This window comes from Camellia sinensis, chromosome 1 (assembly GCF_055761805.1).
Source record: "Camellia sinensis isolate YWXY chromosome 1, ASM5576180v1, whole genome shotgun sequence".
Taxonomy (NCBI): Eukaryota; Viridiplantae; Streptophyta; class Magnoliopsida; order Ericales; family Theaceae; genus Camellia; species Camellia sinensis.
Genome location: NC_138961.1, coordinates 212,947,376 through 212,970,726, shown reverse-complemented (window position 1 = coordinate 212,970,726; position 23,351 = coordinate 212,947,376). Strand labels below are relative to the sequence as shown.

General features: G+C 36.5%; 1 protein-coding gene across 1 annotated transcript in view; it reads left to right on the top strand.

The window, feature by feature from the left end:
* The window catches only part of LOC145822428 (uncharacterized), a 56,197-nt gene extending 33,844 nt beyond the window's left edge, over positions 1-22,353 (top strand). Inside the window, exon 3 of the mRNA XM_082919414.1 lies at positions 21,826-22,353. Within this exon, the coding sequence (XP_082775540.1) occupies positions 21,826-22,353 (528 nt within the window). The remainder of the gene's footprint in view (positions 1-21,825) is intronic.
* Positions 22,354-23,351: the final 998 nt, after the last annotated feature.

The window sequence follows — 23,351 nt, the reverse complement described above, 5'->3', positions numbered from 1 at the left end:
TAACATGTCAATGTGAATATTCACATTGTCAACGGGCCGGGCCGGGCCCGCCCCGGGCCGCGGGCGAGCTTTTGGCCGCCCATGGGCCGCGGCCCAATTTTATACTCTTATCAATGTGAATGTTAACATGTCAATGTGAATATTCACATTGTCAATGGGCCTGTAACAACCCTCATACTGTTTACTGATTAGGGACTGATTGATTACCGATAATCACCGATTACTGCTAAACGGAACTGATAATGACTGATAACTGACTGATGATAACTGACTGATGATAACTGACTGATAATTGAAACTGAATTGACTGAGTATATGGTAGTTAAATGCATTCTATCTGTTTGATTGTCTGATTATCTGTTCATGTTTATATGTTTAAACTGCTAATTGAAGGCCTTATCGGCGGCCGAACTAGAAACCGATTGATGTTCCGTGACCCTCATATTTAATGTGATTTTATGATATAATTATCTGAAAATTGATTAGGTATGATTAAATTAGATTAAATAAGCTAATTAAAGAGTTAAGCTTAATTACCATTTTGCCACCCTTAGTGGCCCACTCAATACACACACTTGAGCCTTATGTACACACTTGAAGAACATTTTGCTCAGCCATTTTGAGCACATCACCGACCTTGAGGGAGAGAGGGAGAGAATAGAATTGTTCTTGGGGGTTTGGCTTAGTCAACTTGAAGAATTGAAGGTTGATTACTAATTTGAGCTCCCTCACCTCTAATTCTACACCCAAGGTAGATCATTCATCATCTTAATGGTGTTCTTGAGTTCATTCTTGCACAATTCATGCCTCATTTGTAGAGCTAAGCCATGATTTGGTTCATTAATGGTGGATTGAAGCTCATCTCTTGCATGCATGTTAGTATTATTGCATTTTGAGGTTAATTACATGGACATTAGTACATGCATGCTCATATTGTTGTTATAGACCATGTTTTCATCTGGTTTTGAAAAGAAATGAGCTCATTTGAGCAAGCTTTGGAGCTTCAATTTGGTTTAAAACTCATGCATGACATGTTTGAATGTTGTTCTTGAAAATGGGTTTGAATGTGGTTTTAATTGACTCACCTTTGGGGCTTGAATTCATAAATTGAGCTTTGAAACTTGTTATACATTGAATTTAATGATGTTTTCCAGAATTTGGGCCCAAGAGGTCGAGTTTGGAGTGGTAGAATGCTTGGTTTGAGCTTGGGAGGCAGATCTGGAAATTCCAGATTTGGCTTCCTCGCTCGAGCGAAGGATTCCCCGCTCGAGCGAGCACCTTTGTCCAGGGCTCCGCTCGAGCGACCATCGAGCGATGATCGCGCGTAAAATTTCAACATCCAGTACTTTTACTGTTTTGCAGACCGCTTGAGCGAAGGATTACTCGCTCGAGCGAAGCCTTTGATTTTGGACTTACGCTCGAGCGTAGAAAGTCTCGCTCGAGCGAGGCTCCTATTTTCAGCAAAGTTTGCAAAATGTTTTCTAAGTGTATTTTTGCATCCTCATCCCATCCCAGGCATTCTTAGGCCTAGTTTAAGGCATCTTGATGAGGATATCATTGTAGAACACACCAAGGCAAATTAGGGATTAAGTTATGAGATTTCCCAACTGTGTAGCTTAGTGTGTTCAATCTGTGAACTGTGTAGGGTTGGCAACTGGGGAGACACGCTCTAGCATACTGTAGCCCAGAACTCTGTGAGTAACAATTGTGTAAAGATATGTTCAACTGATATCTTTTGAATACTGAACTGAACTGTTTACTGAACTGGTATTATTTACTGAATGAATGTATGTCCTTTATTTCTGAACTGTACTGTGGCATCCTTCGTACTTACTGTTTACTGTTACTGTTACTGCGACAGAATTCTCTGTCGGTTCCCTCGTGGAACCACTACTGTTTACTGACTGATGGCCATCATTACTGTTCGGTCTTTCAAGACCTACTGTTACTGTTATGCTAATGGATGTACCACATATGACTGTTTACTGTACTGAACAACTGAAATACTGATTGAATTGAACTGTTTTCCTTACTGTAAGGACATTCATTCTAAACCTCTTTACGCTTTATGTTATTCACTGGGCTTTAGCTCACTGCTCATATATATATGTAGGTGTACAGGCACCAGATCGGAGCTAGGAGCGTCGGGGTAACTCCAGTTTTGTCAAGCCAGCCTTTGTGCCTCACTGCGAGGTTCCGAGTTGCCATGCTATGGCTTGGGGGTGTTTTGTTTGTTTTCCCCCGCCTGTCTTCATACTGTCTAACTGTTCTGTATAGACTGAGTGTTACTGTACTGTTATATAGGGTCGAGTCCCTAGTCTGAATGATTGTAAACATTGTACATACGGTTCTGTACTGTTTATGTATGAATGCATAAAAAAGCCTTTTTGCATACAGACTGTCACAGCTCAATGGACACTATTTATTTACTGTATTGGCTTCCGCCAGGCCCTGTACTCTGTTTTACTGTATTACTGTTAAGCAGGCCTTCGGTAATCTCAGATTACTGGCCGGTTACGGTGCTAAACCCATAGGGTCGGGTTTGGGTCGTGACAGGGCCGGACCGGGCCCGCCTCGGGTCGCCCATGGGCCGTGGGCGAGTTTCGTGCCGTCACGAGACGGGGGCCAATTTTACACTCCTATTAATGTGAATGTTAACATGTCAATGTGAATATTCACATTGTCAACGGGTCGGACCGGGTCGGGCCTGCCCTGTGCTGCTGTCCAGTTTTATACTCTTATCAATGTGAATGTTAACATATCAATGTGAACATTCATATTGTCAACAGGCCGGGCCGGGCCCGCCCACGAGCCGTGGGCGGGTTTTGGGCAGCCACGAGGTGCGGGCTAATTTTATATTCCTATCAATGTGAATGTTAACATGCCAATGTGAATATTCACATTGTCAACGGGGCGGGCCGGGCCCGCCCTGGGCCGCGGGCGGGCTTTTGGCCGCCCATGGGCCGTGGCCCAATTTTATGCTCTTATCAATGTGAATGTTAACATGTCAATGTGAATATTCACATTGTCGACGAGCCGGATCGGGACCGCCCCGGGCCGGCTATGGGTCGCGGGCGGGTTTCGCGCCGCCACGGGACGGGGGTCAATTTTACACTTCTATTAATATGAATGTTAATATGTCAATGTGAATATTCACATTGTCAATGGGCCGGGCCCGCCCTAGCTCGCGGCCGGGTTTCGGGCCGCCCACGAGCCAATTTTACATTCCTACCATTGTGAATTTTAAAATATGAATGTTCACATCATTAAATTGCTAATCGTTCAAAAAATATTTATAAGGGTATCAAAATTAAATATAAGGGCATAAGTGTCCAAGAAAATAGTGAAAATCAAGAAAATGGACTTTATGGAATAAAACTATACATACATGGGACTGAATGGGTTAAAAAATTCCTTCATGGACTTCTTGGGTTAAAACACTTCTAAATTGGACTTATCAATAAAAATCCCATTAAAAAAACTCAACTTACAATCTATATATTATATAAGTAATAGAGGTTTCTAACCCACAAGTTTTGCAAGAATTTTAATATTTTAAGAGTTTTTAACCCACATGTTTTGTGAGAGTTTTAATATTTCAATCTTAATTTTTTAATTTTTAGATTTTCTTTTTTTAAAAAACTTTAGGCCAAGTTTGACATGTTACAAAAAAGACAAAAAGTCAAAAAGTTACTTAAAAAGTTAAAAAATTATCACTATTCACTAAAAAAATATTAAAAAATTAATTTTATATACAAAATTACAACACATCAATTTGACAGCCTCAGATCTGTGTTGTGTTGTGTAACAAAAATTGCACAGTTGTGGTGCAATTTTAACACACTGTTGTTCGGCCCGTAGGGGCCTATCACGGGTCCCGTTTTGATAATCTAAACCGTTCAATGTATAGAACTCGTCGAGTACTATATATTTGTAAAAAATCACATTGATCGGATATCAATAACTATATGATCAAATCAGTTTTGTATAAAAAATAAAGAGATTTATAATTAACGGTTAGGAAAAAACAAATCTGATCAGATAGCTATCAATATCCGATCAACGTAATTTTTTACAAGCATATAGTACTCGACGAGTTCTACACATTGACGGTTCAAATTATCAAAACGGGACCTGTAATGGCCCCTACGAGCCAAACAACACCGTCTAGTGTAATGCCCAAAAAGTAGACAATTACTTCTTATCATTTATTCCACCTTTGCAGACATGACAGTCGTACAACTCACATTCTAATCTTCTTATACACACTAATTTATACAATTTTTTAATACACATTTTTCCATAAAAAGTCAAAAAGTTAACCCAAACAACCATATTTTTTTTTCTTAACTTTTTAGTCTAAAAAGTCAAAAAATGCACTTATTTAGTATACTCGAAACAACCCCTATTTATTGATTTATCATAACTCACAAGTTTTTTTTGACTTCTTTCATACCTACTGTTATATCCTTTTCAACTTCTCTTATATACTATGATTAGTATGAGATCGTTAAATTATTTTTATAAAAAATCTAAAAAAAATAATTTATATATTAAAAATATCTAAAATAAATATAAATTCTTATTAAATCTATATATCTATCTATCTATCTATTATATAAATAAAAAGGGCTTTCTAACCACAAGTTTTGTGGGAGTTCCAATATCTCAAACTAAAATTTTTAATTTTTTGATTTTAAATAATTAAAAAAATTCTCTATAACTCTCATTCAAGCAAAAAATAAAAAATAATATTTCTCAAATGGAAAGTATGTCAAATATATAAAATAAAAAATAGAAAGTATACCAATCCATTTCAAAATTCAAATTTGAAGGGTACTAAAAATGGAAAGAATTTCATTAATTCAAATTTAAAATTATAATGATTTATCCCATAATATATAAGTTTTAAATAATGATTTATTCCATAATTTATCTATATAACTATATACTATTATAATTATAAAATATTGTCATTTCATTAAGATTGAAAGTTGTAAATCTTTTTTTCTCATTTTTTTTTTTATTTTGTTTAATTTTTTGTTAATATGTGTTACAATATGAATGGTCTATAAATTAATTTTATATTCTGAAAATAAAATTTTAAATTTGGATTCTTACTTAAATTATGTTACTATAATTGGATGAAATCAATATTCATTCCTTAAATTTTGCATCCTTTATTAAATTATAAAATAAAATTTTAAATTTAAATTCTTCTTCAAATTATATTACTATAATTAGAATGAGATTAATATTCATATGTGTCGTAATGATGTGTCATAATATTATTGGTCTAAATATAATTTGTTTTAAATACATATATTCAAATTATTAATCACTATTATTTTTTTTCTTTTACATTTTATAAAAAAAAAATTATATCCTTCTTAACTATAAGGATTTGAATAATAATATTTTTTAATATAATTTTTTTTAACAAAAGAACAAAATATAACTTTTTTAGTACTTATCAAACATGGTGGATTTTTTTTAGATTTTTTTTTATCGCAATTGTCAATTAAAAAATTAAAATAAAGAATGAAGATATCTTTGGCTCAAATTATTAAAAAGTTACTTTTGCTAAAATAAATTAGAAAGAAACGTTGATTTTTTTTTTTTTTAATTTTAAAAGTGATAGCTCGTGAAGCTTTCTTTGTTTTAAAAAAAGAGAGACTTATAGGTGATAATTTATTTTTCATCCAAAATTATTTTCAGATTAAATGAAAATACCATATTAAAATTTCTTCTCACATTTTTTTTATTCAAATACTTTTATTTTGTAAGAAATTTGTTTTTATTCTATTTAATATTTTAATGTAATTTTTATATTAAAAATAATTTCTAAAAATAATATTTAAATTATTTATGCCATTATAAAAAGTAAATTTTTTTAATATCAACTTAGTGGTAGTTTGGGAAGTGCCATATAAGTATACTTTTTTATTTTTTACAAAAATATGTATAGAAAAGTAGAGATATGATGTGACCAATAAAAGATAATTAAGTATATTTTTTTTACTTTTTATGGAAAGATGTGTAGAAAAGTATAGATGTAATGTGACTCAAAAGAGATAAAAAGATTAAAAAAAAAAAAAAAAAAGTTAATATGGCACTTCTCAAACAATCCTTAAAAATTCGATGATCCCTTTCTAAAAAGTATATTTTTTAAATATTTTCAAGAAAATTTTTATTAGAAATCTTAAGTATATATATTTTTTCTTTTGTTCATTAATATTAAATTTTATTTATTATTTAAAAAATAAATTAGCAAATAATTTATATGTTTATATATATAATTTTGTTTTGGATGGTCAGGTTATTTAGTGTTTTTACCAAAGTCTACTCAAATTTAATTTGAATTTTTGAATTTTTGTATAGGTCCTCATTTAATTAAAAACTATGTTATTCAATCTTTAAAAAATTTTAAGCTCGACTCAAGTTGTTTGGATTGAGCTCACCTAAGTTTGCAATTCTAATAAGAAGGTTGAAAGTTATATAATTAAATTTGTGACAAATTAAAAAACAACAAATAAATTGTGACAAAATTGTGGGACTTAAAATGTAAATTTCAATCTTCTTTGTTTTCATAATTTATATTAAAAATTTTAATTATTTATATTATTTTATATAAAAATATATTATTAAATTTTTTACATGTCGTGCATAGCACATGTTACCACTAATAATAATAATGAATAAGTCATGAAGCTACATAAAAATAAAAATAAAAAACAAGCTTATGACTGATGAACAAAAAGTCTTAAGCTTCCTTTGGAAAAAAGGGTTGGGTTTGGGTTGGATTTGGGACCATTTTAGACCTAAAAAAATAAAATAAATTTTTTAGTTTAATAAGACAATATATCATATACAATTTATAATCATTACATTATTTCTCTCATAAAAATTTAAAAAAGTCAAAAAATCATTCCCAAACGAAACTTTTTGACTCCAGGTTAAAATAGCCAAAAAATTAAAAAAAACTAACTAACTTTTCAAACGAACCCTATACTAGTATGGTTTTTATTAGATTAGAAATCACAAAAGCCATGAAGGTAGAAAACAGTGAAAGAGTTATTCAGTGTGTTTAGTTTCACTTTTCTGAATTTAATTTTTTAAAAACTGAGTTTTTTATTTTTCAAATTTTTTTAAGTAAATATTTTTAAAATTTTAAGTAATTTTTTAGTTTTTTAGATGTACATTACTTAGATGTATTTAAAAAGTAAAATATTTTAAAAAATTAATAAATAAGCAAGAATACAAAAAATGTACTGAATTCTTGTATTTTTTTATATTTTTGATATTTAATGAATTTTCTTAATTTTTTTCACAAATATTATATTTTTTAGGTGTATTTATATTAAGTATATCAAAAAATTAAAAAAATTACTTAGAATATTAAAAAAGTACAATAAAAATAAAAACATACAAGAAATAAAAAAATTTAATTTTTTAAAATGTAAATTCTGAAAATATAAACCAAACAAGTTGATATCCGACAACTTGCGTCTGTCTCCACCGTCCAATTTATAAATAATATGGCCACTTGCATTTACAAATTGGGTTATATCCTTTTCAAAAACAAGGATGGAACAGGAAATGTTGTAATGGTTTTGATTAGACTGAAAATCACTTAAGCCATGATATGAAGTTAGAAAATAATTAGAAAATTATTTAAGAACTCCAAAATAATGAGCTCTAATAGCTCTAAATATACTATAACTTTAATTGATTTAATGTTTTGTTCTTTATTTTTATTTTTTATTTTTATTTCCTGCACTGCAAGCTTATTAGAAATGATTTAGTGCTTTCTTTTTAGTAGTACATATCACCACTGAAACAATTAAAGAGTTGTCAATTTATAAATTTTATGGCCACTTGCATTTACAAAATGGGTTTATATCCTTTTCAAAAACAAGGGTGGAACAAGAAATCTTATAATGGTTTTGATTAGACTGAAAATCACTTAAGCCATGATAGTTAGAAAACAATTAAAGAGTTATCAAGTCTATTTACGTGCAATCTCTACCGTCCAATTTATAAATAAATTTCTAATAAAAAGTGCCACTTACATCTTTTAAGTGGGTTATGTCCTTTTCACAAAGGGAACTACCTTATCGTTTGAGGGAAGACATATACCCACTCCTTTTCAAGAGAATAAAATACATAAATAAGGGTGTTTGGAGTTTGCTTGTTTGATAATTTTTTTATTTGTTTATTTTTATTTTTAGTATATTGAAAAAATTCAAATTTTAGATTTTATTTAACGAAATGAATCACAAAATTCTAAAAAAACTCCAGAATAGACAAAAAATATGCCAAAAATAACGATTTTGTGTGTGTGCTTATATGAAAAATAACTTTCAATAAATAATTTTGATAATTTATTATTATATATGAGAATTTTATTTTTTTTTCTTCCGTGAGTATTGTGTTAAAATAAAATTTATAACAAACAGTAGTTGTAATTTCTAGTATTATAAGATTAATTTTTATTTTAAACAAATCATATGGGTGTATTTGTAATTTATTAAAAAATAAAAGATTTATATTTCAGATTTACTAAGAATGTTTGCATAATTATGAAAAAACCTATTTCATGATTGACAAAGAATGTTCACGTAATTGCGAAAAAAAACATGTTGCATAATTGATCAACAATATTTGCGTAATTCCAAAAAAAACCTTTACTCAATATATAGATCACCATTAATAAATTATTCAAAACAATTTAAAAAATGACAAATCTCAAATAATTAAGCAGACGTTATCTATCTATACTATCATTAAATGAGCCTCTGTTTTGGTTTCTTGAAGCCTTTGTCATGTGGCATTTACATAACTACAAAAAAAAAAAAAAAAAAAAACTACTCTACAATATAACTTCCCACTAAATCACATTATTCAAATAACTATTCTATAATAACTTCTTTGCTTCTCTAATAACTTACTTTTATTATTTATTTATTTTTTACTTTTTTGCTTTTTTCCTCTCTTTTTTACAATGGTTTTTTCTTTTAAAGAAAATACAAAAGTGTTTCATTCAATTATGGCAAACGAAGTACAAACCAATAGATGACTATATTTTATTTCTCTTTAATGGTAAGTGATCTAAGAGTTTTCAATTTTTATATTCTTAATAACTAAAATTTTGTTTATTTGTTTTTTGTTTTGGGGTATAAATTTTGTTTATTTTTATTCATTGTGTTTTCAATTTTTTTCTTTCTTTCTTTAAAACGTAGGCAAACTAATTTTCAATTTTCAAATTGTTTCCAAAAAACTAGTATTTAAACTTTTCACCAAAAAAAAATTGCACACACAAAAAAACAATGAGGATGCATAAAATAATAATAATAATAAATGAATATATAAATTTAAAAAAACAAATTGAATATAAAAATAATTTTGGCCAAACTCAATAATCTTAATACATCCTCATTCTTAACTCAAAGAGATTTGATGAACATAAAAAATAAATAAATAAATAAAATTAAAAACTCAAAAAAAAAAAAAAAAAACTCAAAGATAATGCAAAAATATATGAGAGTGTGTGTATGTATATATCATATAAAATTCAGAAGAAAAAAAAATTATGCGATTGAAATATAAGTTTAAAAAACAAATTAAATGAAAATTTATTAAAATTTTTATCAATTGAAAAGCAATTTTCCTTAGTTCAATTTTCATCAATCCAATTACATAATTTTTTTCTATTATCAACTCTATTACATATTTTTTTTTTCTAAATTTACACATGTGTTGCATGTTCCTCGGCTGCTAATATATATATATAGATATCAGATCAATACTAAATAATATATATATATAGATATCAGATCAATACTGTACGAGTACGAAATAATCTTCTCGTATAATCATGTTGATCAAGTTTGCGCTTCTCCAAACGTCGTCACTTTACTCCCTGAAAACACAAACGTGAGCTAGCCGGCGGATATGTGCCAGATACCTCTCCGACGCCTGAGTCAGTAAAATAGACAAATAGACAAAAGCTCTGTGTATTCGAGAATCCAAGTTGTGATATCTGTACATAAGTCCTGTTACGAGCTTTTATAGATTCGGCGTGATACAATCCTAGTAGGACTCTTACTCCTCCATGTAGAGTATTTCTAGGAATCACATCTCTAAAAGATAATGTCTATCCCTTAACACCTTTCTCACTGCTTTAACCAAGTGAAATGGTTTTATCTCGGTAGTACGACAAAACGACCGAGCTACCACTAGTATGCTTAAGCGACAGACTTAACTGAGCTTTACATAGCTCGATTCCACCTTGCTTTTACAATTTGGCTTCCTGTACCTCGGTTCAGCTTACTCCAACCGGGCTATCTCAGTCATTTATGACCGAGCCAACTAGGCCTAATGGCGAAGCCCATCCTACTCAACCCACAGCTCAGCTTACTTCAATGCAGTCTTAGCTCGGCCCAGAGTTACACATTTTACCCTCTCAATTGCCCCTTAATGCCATCTGCAACGCATGATTTGGGATTATTCTTCTCCAGCCAAGCTAGAAACATTCAAGCTAACCGTGCTTATATTCCACCGAGCTAACGATGAGTCCGGTCCATAAACGTCTTTTCAATTGCTCTGTATGTTTGAATCGTTTTCTATTCTCTTGGACACGTGGCAAGCTCCCACTAGTCTAATACAACTGTCACAGCCGTCTTCGTACTTTGCGTTTTTTGAGCAGTCCCGCCCATTTTTTATGTGTCTTATACAAAAGACTCCATATTTTAAAAAAACACTCCACTGTTCATCTCCTTTTCATTGCTTCTTGAGTCTTCACAACATCTATAACGCTCACGCTCTAGCCTACATTCTCATCGTTTCGATCTTCGTCCCTTCATTGCGAAGTGGTAAGTGGCTCAACCTTTTCCTTTTTCTGTTCATTTCGTGAGCATGTATAGTATAGTTATATATACACATGTTTTCCAAAACACACTTTTGTAGTTTTAACATGAATCTCCAAAATCCAGATACCCAGACTTTCTACTCACACTTTAGCTAGATATCCCAATCAATCTGTTATGAAATCCATTTGGTCCAAAATAACACCACGACCGAACTAGGAGCCTGTTTGTATTGGGTGTGCACACAATCGAACTAGGAACTTGTTCGTATTGGGGGTGCACATAACCGAACTAGGAACCTTCACCCAATAGCCGAACTAAAACTTCGTGCCATACCTTATGCTACAACCGGTCTAAGAGCCTTCCTTCACATAAGCCGAGCTAAAGACTTTTGCTCCAACCGAACTAAGAACGGACTGCATCCCACGTAGCCAAACTAGTGTTATATTTATTTTGCCTTTTTACTGAGCCCAATCCAGTGATCTGGGCTTAACACTTTTTATTCTCCACTTTGCAGACTCTGACTAGGTTGGTGTCACAACCCAAACCCGCCCCTATGGGTTTAGCACCGTAACCGGCCAGTAATCCAAGATTACCGAAGGCCTGCTTAACAGTAATACAGTAAAACAAAGTATAGGGGCATGACGGAAGCCAAAACAGTAAATAAACAATGTCCAATGAGCTGTGACAGTCTATATGCCAAAAAGACTTTTCATACACATATACATGAACAGTACAGAACAGTAGGTACATATATACAATCATTCAATTCAGGGACCTAATCCCTATTAAACAGTACGGTAACAGTCTATACAGTTATACAAGCAGATACAGAGACAGACGAGGAAATTAAAACACCCCTAAGCCATAACTAAACGGGCTTGGAACCTCGCAGTGAGGCACAGTGGTTGGCTTGACAAACTGGAGCTTACCCCGACGCTTCTAACCACGGTCTGGTGCCTGTACACCTACATATATATATATATATATATGTAAGCAGTGAGCTAAAGCCCAGTGAATAACGTAATGCATAAAGAGGTTAAGAATGAATGTCCTTACCGTAATGAAAACAGTTCGTTAATTCAGTATATCAGTCATTCAGTCATATGTGGTACATCCATTAGCATAACAGTACAGTAAATAGTAGGTCTTAAAAGACCGAATAGTAAATGATGGCCATCAATCAGTAACAGTAGTGGTTCCAACAAGGGAACCGACAGAGATCTCTGTAACAGTAACAGTAAACAGCAGTTGTTAAGGATGTCACAATACAGTTCAGAATATAGGACATACATTCATTCAATTAACAGTATCAGTTCAGAAAGCAGTACAGCTCAATTGTTCAGAAGATAGTCATTTTGAACATATCTTTACACAGTTATTACTCACAGAGTTCTGGGCTACAGTAAAGCTAGAGCGCGTCCCCAGTCGCCAACCCTACACAGTTACAGATTGAATACACACTAAGCTACACAGTTGGGAAAGATAATAACTTAATTCCTATCTTGACTCGGTGTGGTTCTACATCTATATCCTCATTAAGATACCTTAAACTAGGCCTAAGAATGTCTAGGATGAAATGAGGATGCAAAGATGCACTTTAAAGGCATTTTTAGAATTTTCAGAAAACAGGGTTCCAGCTCGAGCGTCGATTACTCCGCTCGAGCGGAAATGCAGACAAAGGTTTCCGCTCGAGCGCAGACTTAGACTCTCGAGCGTACTGCAAAACAGTTAAAAGTGCTGGATAGGTGAAAATTACGCTCGATTGGGCGCTCGACACCCGCTCGAGCGTGAGACACAATGTCCCGCTCGAGCGTCAATTATTTCGCTCGAGCGGACTTCAAAACAGTGCAACTGAGCGGACTTCAAAACAGTGCAAAGTACTGGGAGCACGAATTTCACGCTCGAGCGCCAGTCACCCCGCTCGAGCGTGAGTTCAAAATCTGGAATTCCCAGATTTGAACCTCAAGCTCAACTCCAAGTTTTAAAACATAAATCTCGATCCTCTTGAGCCAATTTTCCAGAAAACATCCCAAAACTCAGAGTTTAACATGATTCCAAAGCTCAATTGTAAAATCAAAGCCCAAGGGTGTTTCAAACAACTCAATTTCAAACCAATTTTCAAGAATATAATTCAAATATAACATGCATGAATTTAAACCATTTCAAAGCTTCAATTTCATGCTCTAATGAGCCAATTCTTCCAAGGACAAGATGAAATCATGGACTTAAACACAATATGAACATGCATATAACATTTCACCATGAAATCAACCCACCATGGTTTTGCCAATCAACTTTCACTAACGGAATCTCTTTGTTTCTCAACTTCTTGATCCGTCTGTTTACAATCTGAATAGGCCGTTCCTCGTATGTGTAGTTATCACTCAGCACTACACGAGTAGGCTCTATTACGTGGAAAGGATCCCGGAGGTAGTCCCTCAACATAGAAATGTGGAAGACATTGTGCATATGCTCCATTTCAGGAGGAAGCGCCACTTGATACGCCACCGGATTGATTTTCTCAATAATCTCATATGGTCCGACGTATCTTGGCGCTAACTTGCCTTTGACTCCAAAACGAGTCTGGCTTTTCATCGGTGTCACTTTAACAAACACATGATCACCCACTTCATATTCTCTATCCCGCCTTCTGACATCAGCATAACTTTTCTGTCTGCTCTGTGCGGTTTTCAGTCTCTGTTGTATCAGTTTCACTTTCTCTGTCGTTTCGTATACAATCTCGGGCCCAAGCAAAGGCCCATCTCCAACTTCTGCCCAGCAAATCGGAGATCTACATTTTCTGTCATACAATGCCTCGAAAGGCGCCATACCAATACTTGAATGATAGCTGTTGTTGTAGGCGAATTCAGCTAAGGGCAAATGACTTTCCCAGTTTCCTTGAAAATCAAGGACACACATTCTCAGTAAATCCTCCAGAGTCTGGATGGTCCTTTCTGACTGGCCATCGATCTGAGGATGATAAGCACTACTTAGTCTCAATTCAGTACCCAATGCAGTCTGTAAGCTTTGCCAAAATCTCGATGTAAACTTCGAATCCCTGTCAGAAACAATGGACACAGGCACTCCATGCAGTCTAACAGTTTCATCAATATAGAGTATAGCCAATTTGTCCGCATTATAAATTGTCTTAACAGGTAAGAAGTGAGCAGATTTAGTCAGTCTATCAACAATAACCCAAATTGAGTCCATACCTTTACTGGAGCGAGGCAATCCCACGATAAAATCCATGGTGATATGCTCCCATTTTCACTTCGGTATCGGTAAGGGCTGCAATAAGCCTGCGGGTCGTTGATTTTCGGCTTTGACTTGTTGGCAATGAAGACATTTCGATACAAAATCAGTAATTTCTTTCTTCATTCCCGGCCACCAGAAATTCAGTTTCAGATCTTGATACATTTTCATATTCCCTGGATGGATAGAAAATTTTGAATTGTGGCCTTCTTGCAGAACTCTTCTTTTCAATTCAAAATCATTTGGTACACACAGTCTATCTTGAAATTTCAGCACATTACTTTCAAATTTGAAACCCGGCCTTGGTTTAGTTTTTCTTTCTTCGACGATCTTCTTCAAGAAGTCATCCAGTTGTTGTTTCTCTTTAATCTCTTCAATCAGTGCTGGTTGGGCAGAAATAGCAGCAATTGTTCCACCTTGTTCTCGTAAAACAATTTCAATTTTAGATTTTTCAAGGTCACAAAGTAATTCTTTCTGCCTGGTAAGCAAACAGGCTAAATTTCCAATCGATTTCCGGCTCAATGCATCGGCAACGGTGTTGGCTTTTCTCGGTTGGTACAAAATCTGTAGGTCATAGTCTTTAATCAGCTCTAGCCATCTCCGCTGTCTCATGTTTAGTTCTTTCTGTGTGGAGAAATATTTCAGACTCTTGTGGTCGGTATATACCTCACATGTCGCTCCATACAGATAGTGACGCCAGATTTTCAGTGCAAATACTACTGCAACAAGTTCCAAATCATGGGTCGGGTAGTTCTTTTCATGCGGTCTCAGTTGTCGGGAAGCATAAGTAATAACTCTCCCATTCTGCATTAAAACACACCTCAAACCCTTATGAGAAGCATCACTAAATACAATAAAACCATCCGTACCTGAAGGTAGGGTAAGAATCGGTGCAGTTACAAGTCGAGTTTTCAACTCCTGGAATGCTGATTCCCTTTGGTCAGTCCAGTCAAATGATATCCCCTTCTGAGTTAACTGAGTCAACGGTAAGGCAATTTTGGAGAAATCTTTGACAAATCTTCTGTAATATCCAGCCAAATCCAAAAAGCTTCGAACTTCTGTCACATTTGTTGGTCTAGGCCAGTTTACTACAGCTTCAATTTTCTGCGGATCAACAGAAATTCTATCTTTGCTAACAACATGCCCCAAAAACATAACATGATCGAGCCAAAATTCGCATTTAGACAGTTTAGCATAAAGTTTCTGTTCTCTTAGGGTCTGTAGGGCAAGTCTCAGATGATGTTCATGTTCTTCTATACTTTTGGAGTAAATCAGTATGTCATCAATGAATACTACAATAAAGTCATCAAGGTATGGTTTAAAGATTCTGTTCGTGAGGTCCATAAATGCAGCAGGTGCATTGGTAACTTCGAAAGGCATAACTAAAAATTCTTAATGTCCATACCTCGTTCGAAAAGCAGTTTTGTCAATGTCTTCTGGTTTAACTTTCAACTGATGGTATCCTGATCTGAGGTCGATCTTAGAGAACACTTGAACACCCTGTAACTGATCAAATCAGTCATCAATACGTGGCAATGGGTATTTAATTTTCACAGTTACCTTATTCAGTTCACGGTAGTCAATACATAGTCTCAGTGAGCCGTCTTTCTTCTTCACAAATAAAACAGGAGTGCCCCATGGCGAAGTGCTAGGCCTGATGAACTTCTTGTTTATCAGTTCTTGCAGTTGCACTTTCAATTTCTTTAGTTTAGTTGGGGCCATTCGGTAAGGAGCTTTAGATACTGGCCGCGTTCCCGGAATCACATCAACGGTAAATTCAATCTCCCTGTCAGTCAAATCCCCTGGCAGATTATCTGGAAAAACATCTGGGAATTCTCTGACTATAGGAATACTGTTCACGTTAGCATTATCATCAGTAGATACGGTCAATACAGAACACAGATATCCCTTACACCCCTTTCTAATCAATTTAACAGCTTTCACAGATGAAATCAAATACGGAGGAGGTACTACCTCAACCCCATTAAACACAAATTCGGGTAAACCCGGTGGACGGAAAACTACTTGTTTCGCTACACAGTCTATGGTGGCATGGTATTTCATTAACCAGTCCATTCCCAATATTACATCAAAATGATCAATGTTCAGGGGCAGTAAGTCAATAAACAAATGTGCATCTCCAACAATAATTTCACAAGCAGGGTACATATATGCACAGGTCATAGATCCCCCAATGGGTGATGATATAGCTAACAGATAATTCATGGGTTCTAATGGTCTATTCAGTTTTTGCGAAAAAACATGCGACACATATGAATGCGTAGACCCCGAATCAATCAGTACATAAGCATTTTGAGTACAAATAGAGAGAATACCTGACACAACGGTCTCGGTATTCTGCACGTCTCCCGGTACTGGGGCGAACACTCGGCCCTGCCTCATGGGCTCTTTCCCGGTAGCTTTGGGGTTCGGTTTTGGTGCAACAGTTGATGCTGCCACGCTTGGTGCAGCTTTACTACTGGCTTGTGGAGCAGAAGGGCAGTCTTTAACCATGTGGCCCACCTTGCCACACCTGTAACAGGCTCCAGATATTTTGTAACAGACCCCTTTGTGCTTCTTGCCACACTCAGAACAGGGTGGTATGAAACCACTCCCTTGGTTGGGGCTAGTTGTTGACCCCGTATTCTGTTTCTTGTTTAAGGGGTTATGCTTGCCTTTCTTGAATTTAAGATCCTGCCTTTTACCACGCTATTCAGACGCTGGTGTTTCAGTTTTCAGTGCTTCGATGTTCGATTCAGCCATCAAGGCTCGGTCAAGGACATTTACATAATTCGGTAATTTCAGAACATTTATTCTTTCGAGTATTGTAACATTAAGGCCGCCTTCAAACTTTATGGCCTTCTTGTAGTCAGTGTCAACCATATGTGGTGCATATCTAGCAAGCTCGGTGAACTTCGTTTCATATTCAGCAACGGATATTGTGCCTTGTCTCAGCTGTTCAAATTCAGTTACTTTTCTGTCCCTAACACACTGAGGGAAGTACTTTTCAAAGAAGGCTCCTTTGAATTGAGCCCAAGTCATTACAGTGTTGTCATCACGGATAAGCATCCACCACCTTCTAGCTTCTTCTTGCAGAGTAAAGGTGGCCAATAGCACTTTATGTGCTTCGGAGCACGGAAAGACCTCAAACAATTTTTCTGTCTCGAGAACCTATGCTTTAGCTTTTAACGGTTCGAGGCCTCCCTGGAAGGATGGCGGTTTCATTTTGCTGAACTTATGGGTGAGAGCAATTATGTCCCTATCATTAACATTCACATTCTGCTCCGGCTGTACCGGAGGAGGAGGTGGGGGCTGTTGATTCTGTTGTTGATCTAGTCTCTGAGTTATTAGTTCCATCATTCTTTCCAGCCTTGCCATTCTTGTCTCAGAGGATGAGGATGAGGATTCATTTGCAGTTCTCGCATTATCCATTTCACTATAGGCAGTTATAGCAGTTATCAACATAGGCAGTCATTTGTTTAAACAAATTAACACATTAGCATACATTCAGTCATGTCATAGCCACACACTTATCATGCTCATGCAATGCCCTAATCGCTTTTCTAGGACATCCTATAGCTCATTGGGACACGTGTGTGCGGTATAACTCGTGGTAAGTATCGCTCTGATACCACTCTGTCATGACCCAAACCCGTCCCTATGGGTTTAGCACCGTAACTAGCCAGTAATCCAAGATTACCGAAAGCCTGCTTAACAGTAATACAGTAAAACAGAGTATATGGGCATGGCGGAAGCCAAAACAGTAAATAAACAATGTCCAATGAGCTGTGACCGTCTGTATACTAAAAAGACTTTTCATACACATATACATGAACAGTACAGAACAGTAGGTACATATATACAATCATTCAGTTCAGGGACCTAATCCCTATTAAACAGTACAGTAACAGTCTATACAGTTATACAAGCAGATACAGAGACAGACGAGGAAATTAAAACACCCCTAAGCCATAACTAAACGGGCTCGGAACCTCGCAGTGAGGCACAGTGGTTGGCTTGACAAAATTGGAACTTACCCCGACGCTTCTAACCACGGTCTGGTGCCTGTGCACCTACATATATATATATATATATATAAGCAGTGAGCTAAAGCCCAGTGAATAACGTAATGCGTAAAGAGGTTAAGAATGAATGTCCTTACCGTAATGAAAACAGTTTGTTAATTCAGTATATCAGTCATTCAGTCATATGTGGTACATCCATTAGCATAACAGTACAGTAAATAGTAGGTCTTAAAAGACCGAACAGTAAATGATTGCCATTAATCAGTAATAGTAGTGGTTCCAACAAGGGAACCGACAAAGATCTCTGTAACAGTAACAGTAAACAGTAGTTGCTAAGGATGCCACAATACAGTTTAGAATATGGAACATACATTCATTCAATTAACAGTATCAGTTCAGAAAGCAGTACAGTTCAATTGTTCAGAAGATAGTCATTTTGAACATATCTTTACACAGTTGTTACTCACAGAGTTCTGGGCTACAGTAAAGCTAAAGCGCGTTCCCAGTCGCCAACCCTACACAGTTACAGATTGAACACACACTAAGCTACACAGTTGGGAAAGATAATAACTTAATCCCTATCTTGACTCGGTGTGGTTCTACATCTATATCCTCATTAAGATGCCTTAAACTAGGCCTAAGAATGCCTAGAATGAAATGAGGATGCAAAGATGCACTTTAAAGGTATTTTCAGAATTTTCAGAAAATAGGGTTCCAGCTTGAGCGTCGATGACTCTGCTCAATCAGAAATGCAGACAAAGGTTTCCGCTCGAGCGCAGACTTAGATGCTCGAGCGTACTGCAAAACAGTCAAAAGTGCTGGATAGGTGAAAATCACGCTCGATTGGGCGCTCGATACCCACTCGAGCATGAGACACAATGTCCCGCTCGAGCGTCAATTATTTCGCTCGAGCGGACTTCAAAACAGTGCAACTGAGCGGACTTCAAAACAGTGCAAAGTACTGGGAGCACGAATTTCATGCTCGAGCGCCAGTCACCCCGCTCGAGCGTGAGTTCAAAATCTGGAATTCCCATATTTGAACCTCAAGCTCAACTCCAAGTTTTAAAACATAAATTTCGATCCTCTTGGGCCAATTTTCCAGAAAACATCCCAAAACTCATAGTTTAACATGATTCCAAAGCTCAATTATAAAAGCAAAGCCCAAGGGTGTTTCAAACAACTCAATTTCAAACCAATTTTCAAGAATATAATTCAAACATAACATGCATGAATTTAAACCATTTCAAAGCTTCAATTTCATGCTCTAATGAGCCAATTCTTCCAAGGACAAGATGAAATCATGGACTTAAACACAACATGAACATGCATATAACATTTTACCATGAAATCAACTCACAACTCAACAATTCATACATGTGAAGTTATTTCATGACTTAATCCACTAAATTTGTCATGAATCATGTAAGAACAAGTTCAATTCACAAACAAGAGGGTAATTACACTACCTTAGGTCTTGTACTCAAGGTCTAGGAGCTCAATTTGATAATTCTCTAACAATTCCTTCAAGTTTTCTAGCCAAACCCTCAAGATCAAGTCAATTCTCTCGCTCTCTCTCTATAAAGTCGGTTGTAGACAACAAATGGCTGATGAAGTGTGTTTGTGTCAAAAGTATGCAAGCCTCTAAATGTGTGAGATAGTGGCCACTAAGTGGCATTTTGGCAATTAAGTCCACCTAATGCAATTTAGCTTAATTTAATATAGTTTAATCATGCCTAATCAATTTTAGATAATTACACCATTAAATCACATAAATACTACTGATCATGGAACACCAATCAATTTCCGGTTCGGCCGCCGATAAGGCCTTCAATTCGCAATTTAAACACAAAAATATGAACAGATAATTGAACGACAAACAAATAGACATACAATTAAACAGATATACTTAATTAATTCAGTTCCAGATTTCAGTCAATCAGTTCAGTACTTCAATCAATTCAGTTACCAATCATGATCAGTCTCAGTTTAGCAGTAATCAGTGGTTAATCGGTAAACAGTGACGAGGGTTGTTACAGTTGGCCAGGCACACCTTTGCACGCTCAACCGAGTTACTCAACATCACCTCATCACCGAGCTAGGATTTCGAGCTAATTTATACATATTTAAGTTTAGATGGCTAAATATCAGTTCTTAGTAAACTCACCTGGGGCCATAGCCGAGTTCCGTAAGGACTACAATATCCATGACGACGTCCATCTCTCATTAGCCGAACTGGATACCACACCCTAGGGCAAACCGGGCTTCGTTTCCTTCATCGTAATATCCATCGTTGGGGCCGATCTTCGATTCCCAGTTCAGCCACAGATCTGCGAATTCCTTAGGCAGACTAGACTTTGCCCGACCCAACTAAGCACCAATTCTTACAGAATAATAAATGGCATCACCGAGCAAAACCGCCGGCTTGGCCTCAACCTCGGATTGGCTGAGCTATTCCATCAATACTCGCTCGGTCAAAATGACGACGGTTGGGTGTATTATTTAAGAATAAGAAGAGGCCAAGAGAAAATAATTAAAAACATACCAGACAAAGACTTGAATGATGACGACTTCTTCTGGGTTTCTGGAAATTTCGAAGACCAGGAAGCCCAGATACCAAGCTACAATATTAATTGGAATAAGGGGACTGCTGGTAAGGTTACCTCGATTCTCTTTTTGCTCTACTATTCCTGGCTATAATTTTACACCGTGCTAACTGTTGTCTTTGTCCTTATGCAGACTTAAACCAGCTAAAGTCACAATAACAATACCCCAATTTAGACGCTCTCCGCGTCACGTTTCGATACTGTGATTGAGGTTGGGTCGAGCTACTGAACTTCGAACCGACGTATACATACAGCGGGAGGAGGAAGACCAGGGTAACTGACTTTCTTCTCGAACCATCACCAGAACCGAACCTCAACTTGCCATAGATCAACCTTATTCCTTTAACAAAAGAACAAGAAATGACCAAGCGCCGAGTTGTGCGAGCACTAATCATTGAAACAACTCCCGCCAGCGAGGTTCAAACTGGGACATCTCAAGCCGATCAGGCACACAAAGCTGTGGTAGCCCTCCCAACAGTTAGGGCCTCCTCATCTCGGTCGAGAAAATGTGCACGAACTGCTTCAACCGAACCGCAACGCCTGGTTGACGAGGATGACATCGTGCCCCCCGAAACCACGATGCCAAGCCCTGAACCCGTGCTCTCTAACCAAGCTCGCCCTTCTGAGTAGGCACCAAAGATGACCTACAAAAACTGGGCTATTTCGAACACATACTCAGTGGTCGTAGACAGGGACCACACGTTGGCCTTTAACCTTGCCAAGAGCGTGTGTCTGCCAGCCGACATGGAGCATCATGACCATCTGACTGAGCTCAAGGCCATCCGCTCGGTAACTAAGTCAATAGTACTGGTAAGTGCTTTTTTGCTTTCCAATTTTGTGCATCTGTTTGCTCGGTTTTACTCAAAATTTCTATCCACTTTTTTGCAGGCCATGTAGAAGAACCACGTTGCACATAAGCGTGTGTTGGAACTGCGTAAGACAACGTGGCTTGCCGTGACAAACGCCAATGCAAAGACGACCAAGCTCAATGAAGCCAGACAAAAAACAACCGAGCTTGAGTCTGAAATCGCCCGACTTACCGAGCTGGTCAACTTAACAGAGGCGGATAAATAGAAGGCTTTAGCCGAAAAGAAAGAACGCTATCTGCGCGAGCTAGTCAAGCTCGAGAAGAAAAAAAACGCCGAAATAGTCGAGCTGAGGAAGAGCGCGGCAGACGCTGAGGACCGCGGTTACAAGAAAGGCGAGGTCACCTATATCCTGCAATGTGAAGCTGCAAAGGATATATTTTTCAAATACGGATGGAAGGCGGCTGCCACAAAGCTCGGTTTTGGCCAAGAAACCAAGGTCTTCCAGAACCCTCCTCCCCACTTCATTCTGAGTTTCATAGCGGACTATGCCAATGCTATCCAAGAAAAATTGCTTCAAGTGGGGGAGGAGGGAGAGGCATCCCCAGAGCTAAACAACCCTCTATCTGCTATAAATAATCACGGTCTCCTAACTGCTCAGTCAACTCGGGTGGATTCACCGGTGCCCATTACGGTTGAAGATGTGGCTGTGACCGACCTTCCTGCTGGAACCGAGCTACCGAGTGGTGAAGCTCGGGTTGACCTGGATGCCGATCTAGAAGATCTATTTGCCTGATCTTGTATGCTAACTTTTTGAAAGAATTTGTAACCGGGCTCACGCCCCTCCTTGTAATGGATACTCTGAAATACAATGAAATCTGCTCTTTTTTCTTTTTGTTCGGTTACTCCTACTTGTAATTGTCTTAACATTTCATTGCTGAGATAGGTATTTCGGTTCAAAAGATTTGTAATCTGTTTACTGTTGGTCATTTCGGCCAACTTTCTTCAGCCTAAATGTTGGTTATTCCTACCAACCTCTTCAGCCTAGATCCTTATCTCGGCTAAAGAGAAATAAGTGTTGGTTATTCCTGCCAACCTCTTCAGCCTAGATCCTTATATCGGCTAAAGAGAACTAAGTGTTGGTTATTCTTGCCAACCTCTTCAGCCTAGATCCTTATCTCGGCTGAAGAGAGCTCAATGTTGGTTATTCCGGCCAACATTCTTCAACCTAGATTCTTATATTGGCTGAAGAGAGCTAACTTGTTTGGTTATTCCTACCAAACTTTCTGACTGTCCCTTGCTGAACAATTTTTACAATAAAAAGGCTTTATGCCAAAAAAATAAACTACTTGTTTTATTTAAAAAAGGGAAAAATTACAAATATTCTAAGAGAAAGCTAAAAATAAAATAACTTGAGATTGGCAGTGTTCCATGGTCCTTCTCAGTTAGGTCTCAACTTGCCATCTCTAGGTACCAAAGTGTTACCCATTACTTTGCGCAGTACCCAATCCCCAATCTTAAATTGCCTCGGATACACCGTTTTGTTATATTTTCTGGATAGGTCCTGCTGGTATGAAACAATGTGAACTAGAGCTCTTTCTCTTCTCTCTTCTGCAAGGTCGAGTTCCAAGGCTATGGCTTCTCCATTCAAGTCTGGGTCAAAATTTTTACTTCTAATAATAGGGAGGCCTACTTCCAGTGGGATTACTGCCTCCATGCCATAAGCCAAGGAAAAAGGCGTTTCTCTAGTTAATCGCCAAGGTGTGGTACGATAGGCCTATAAAACATGAGAAA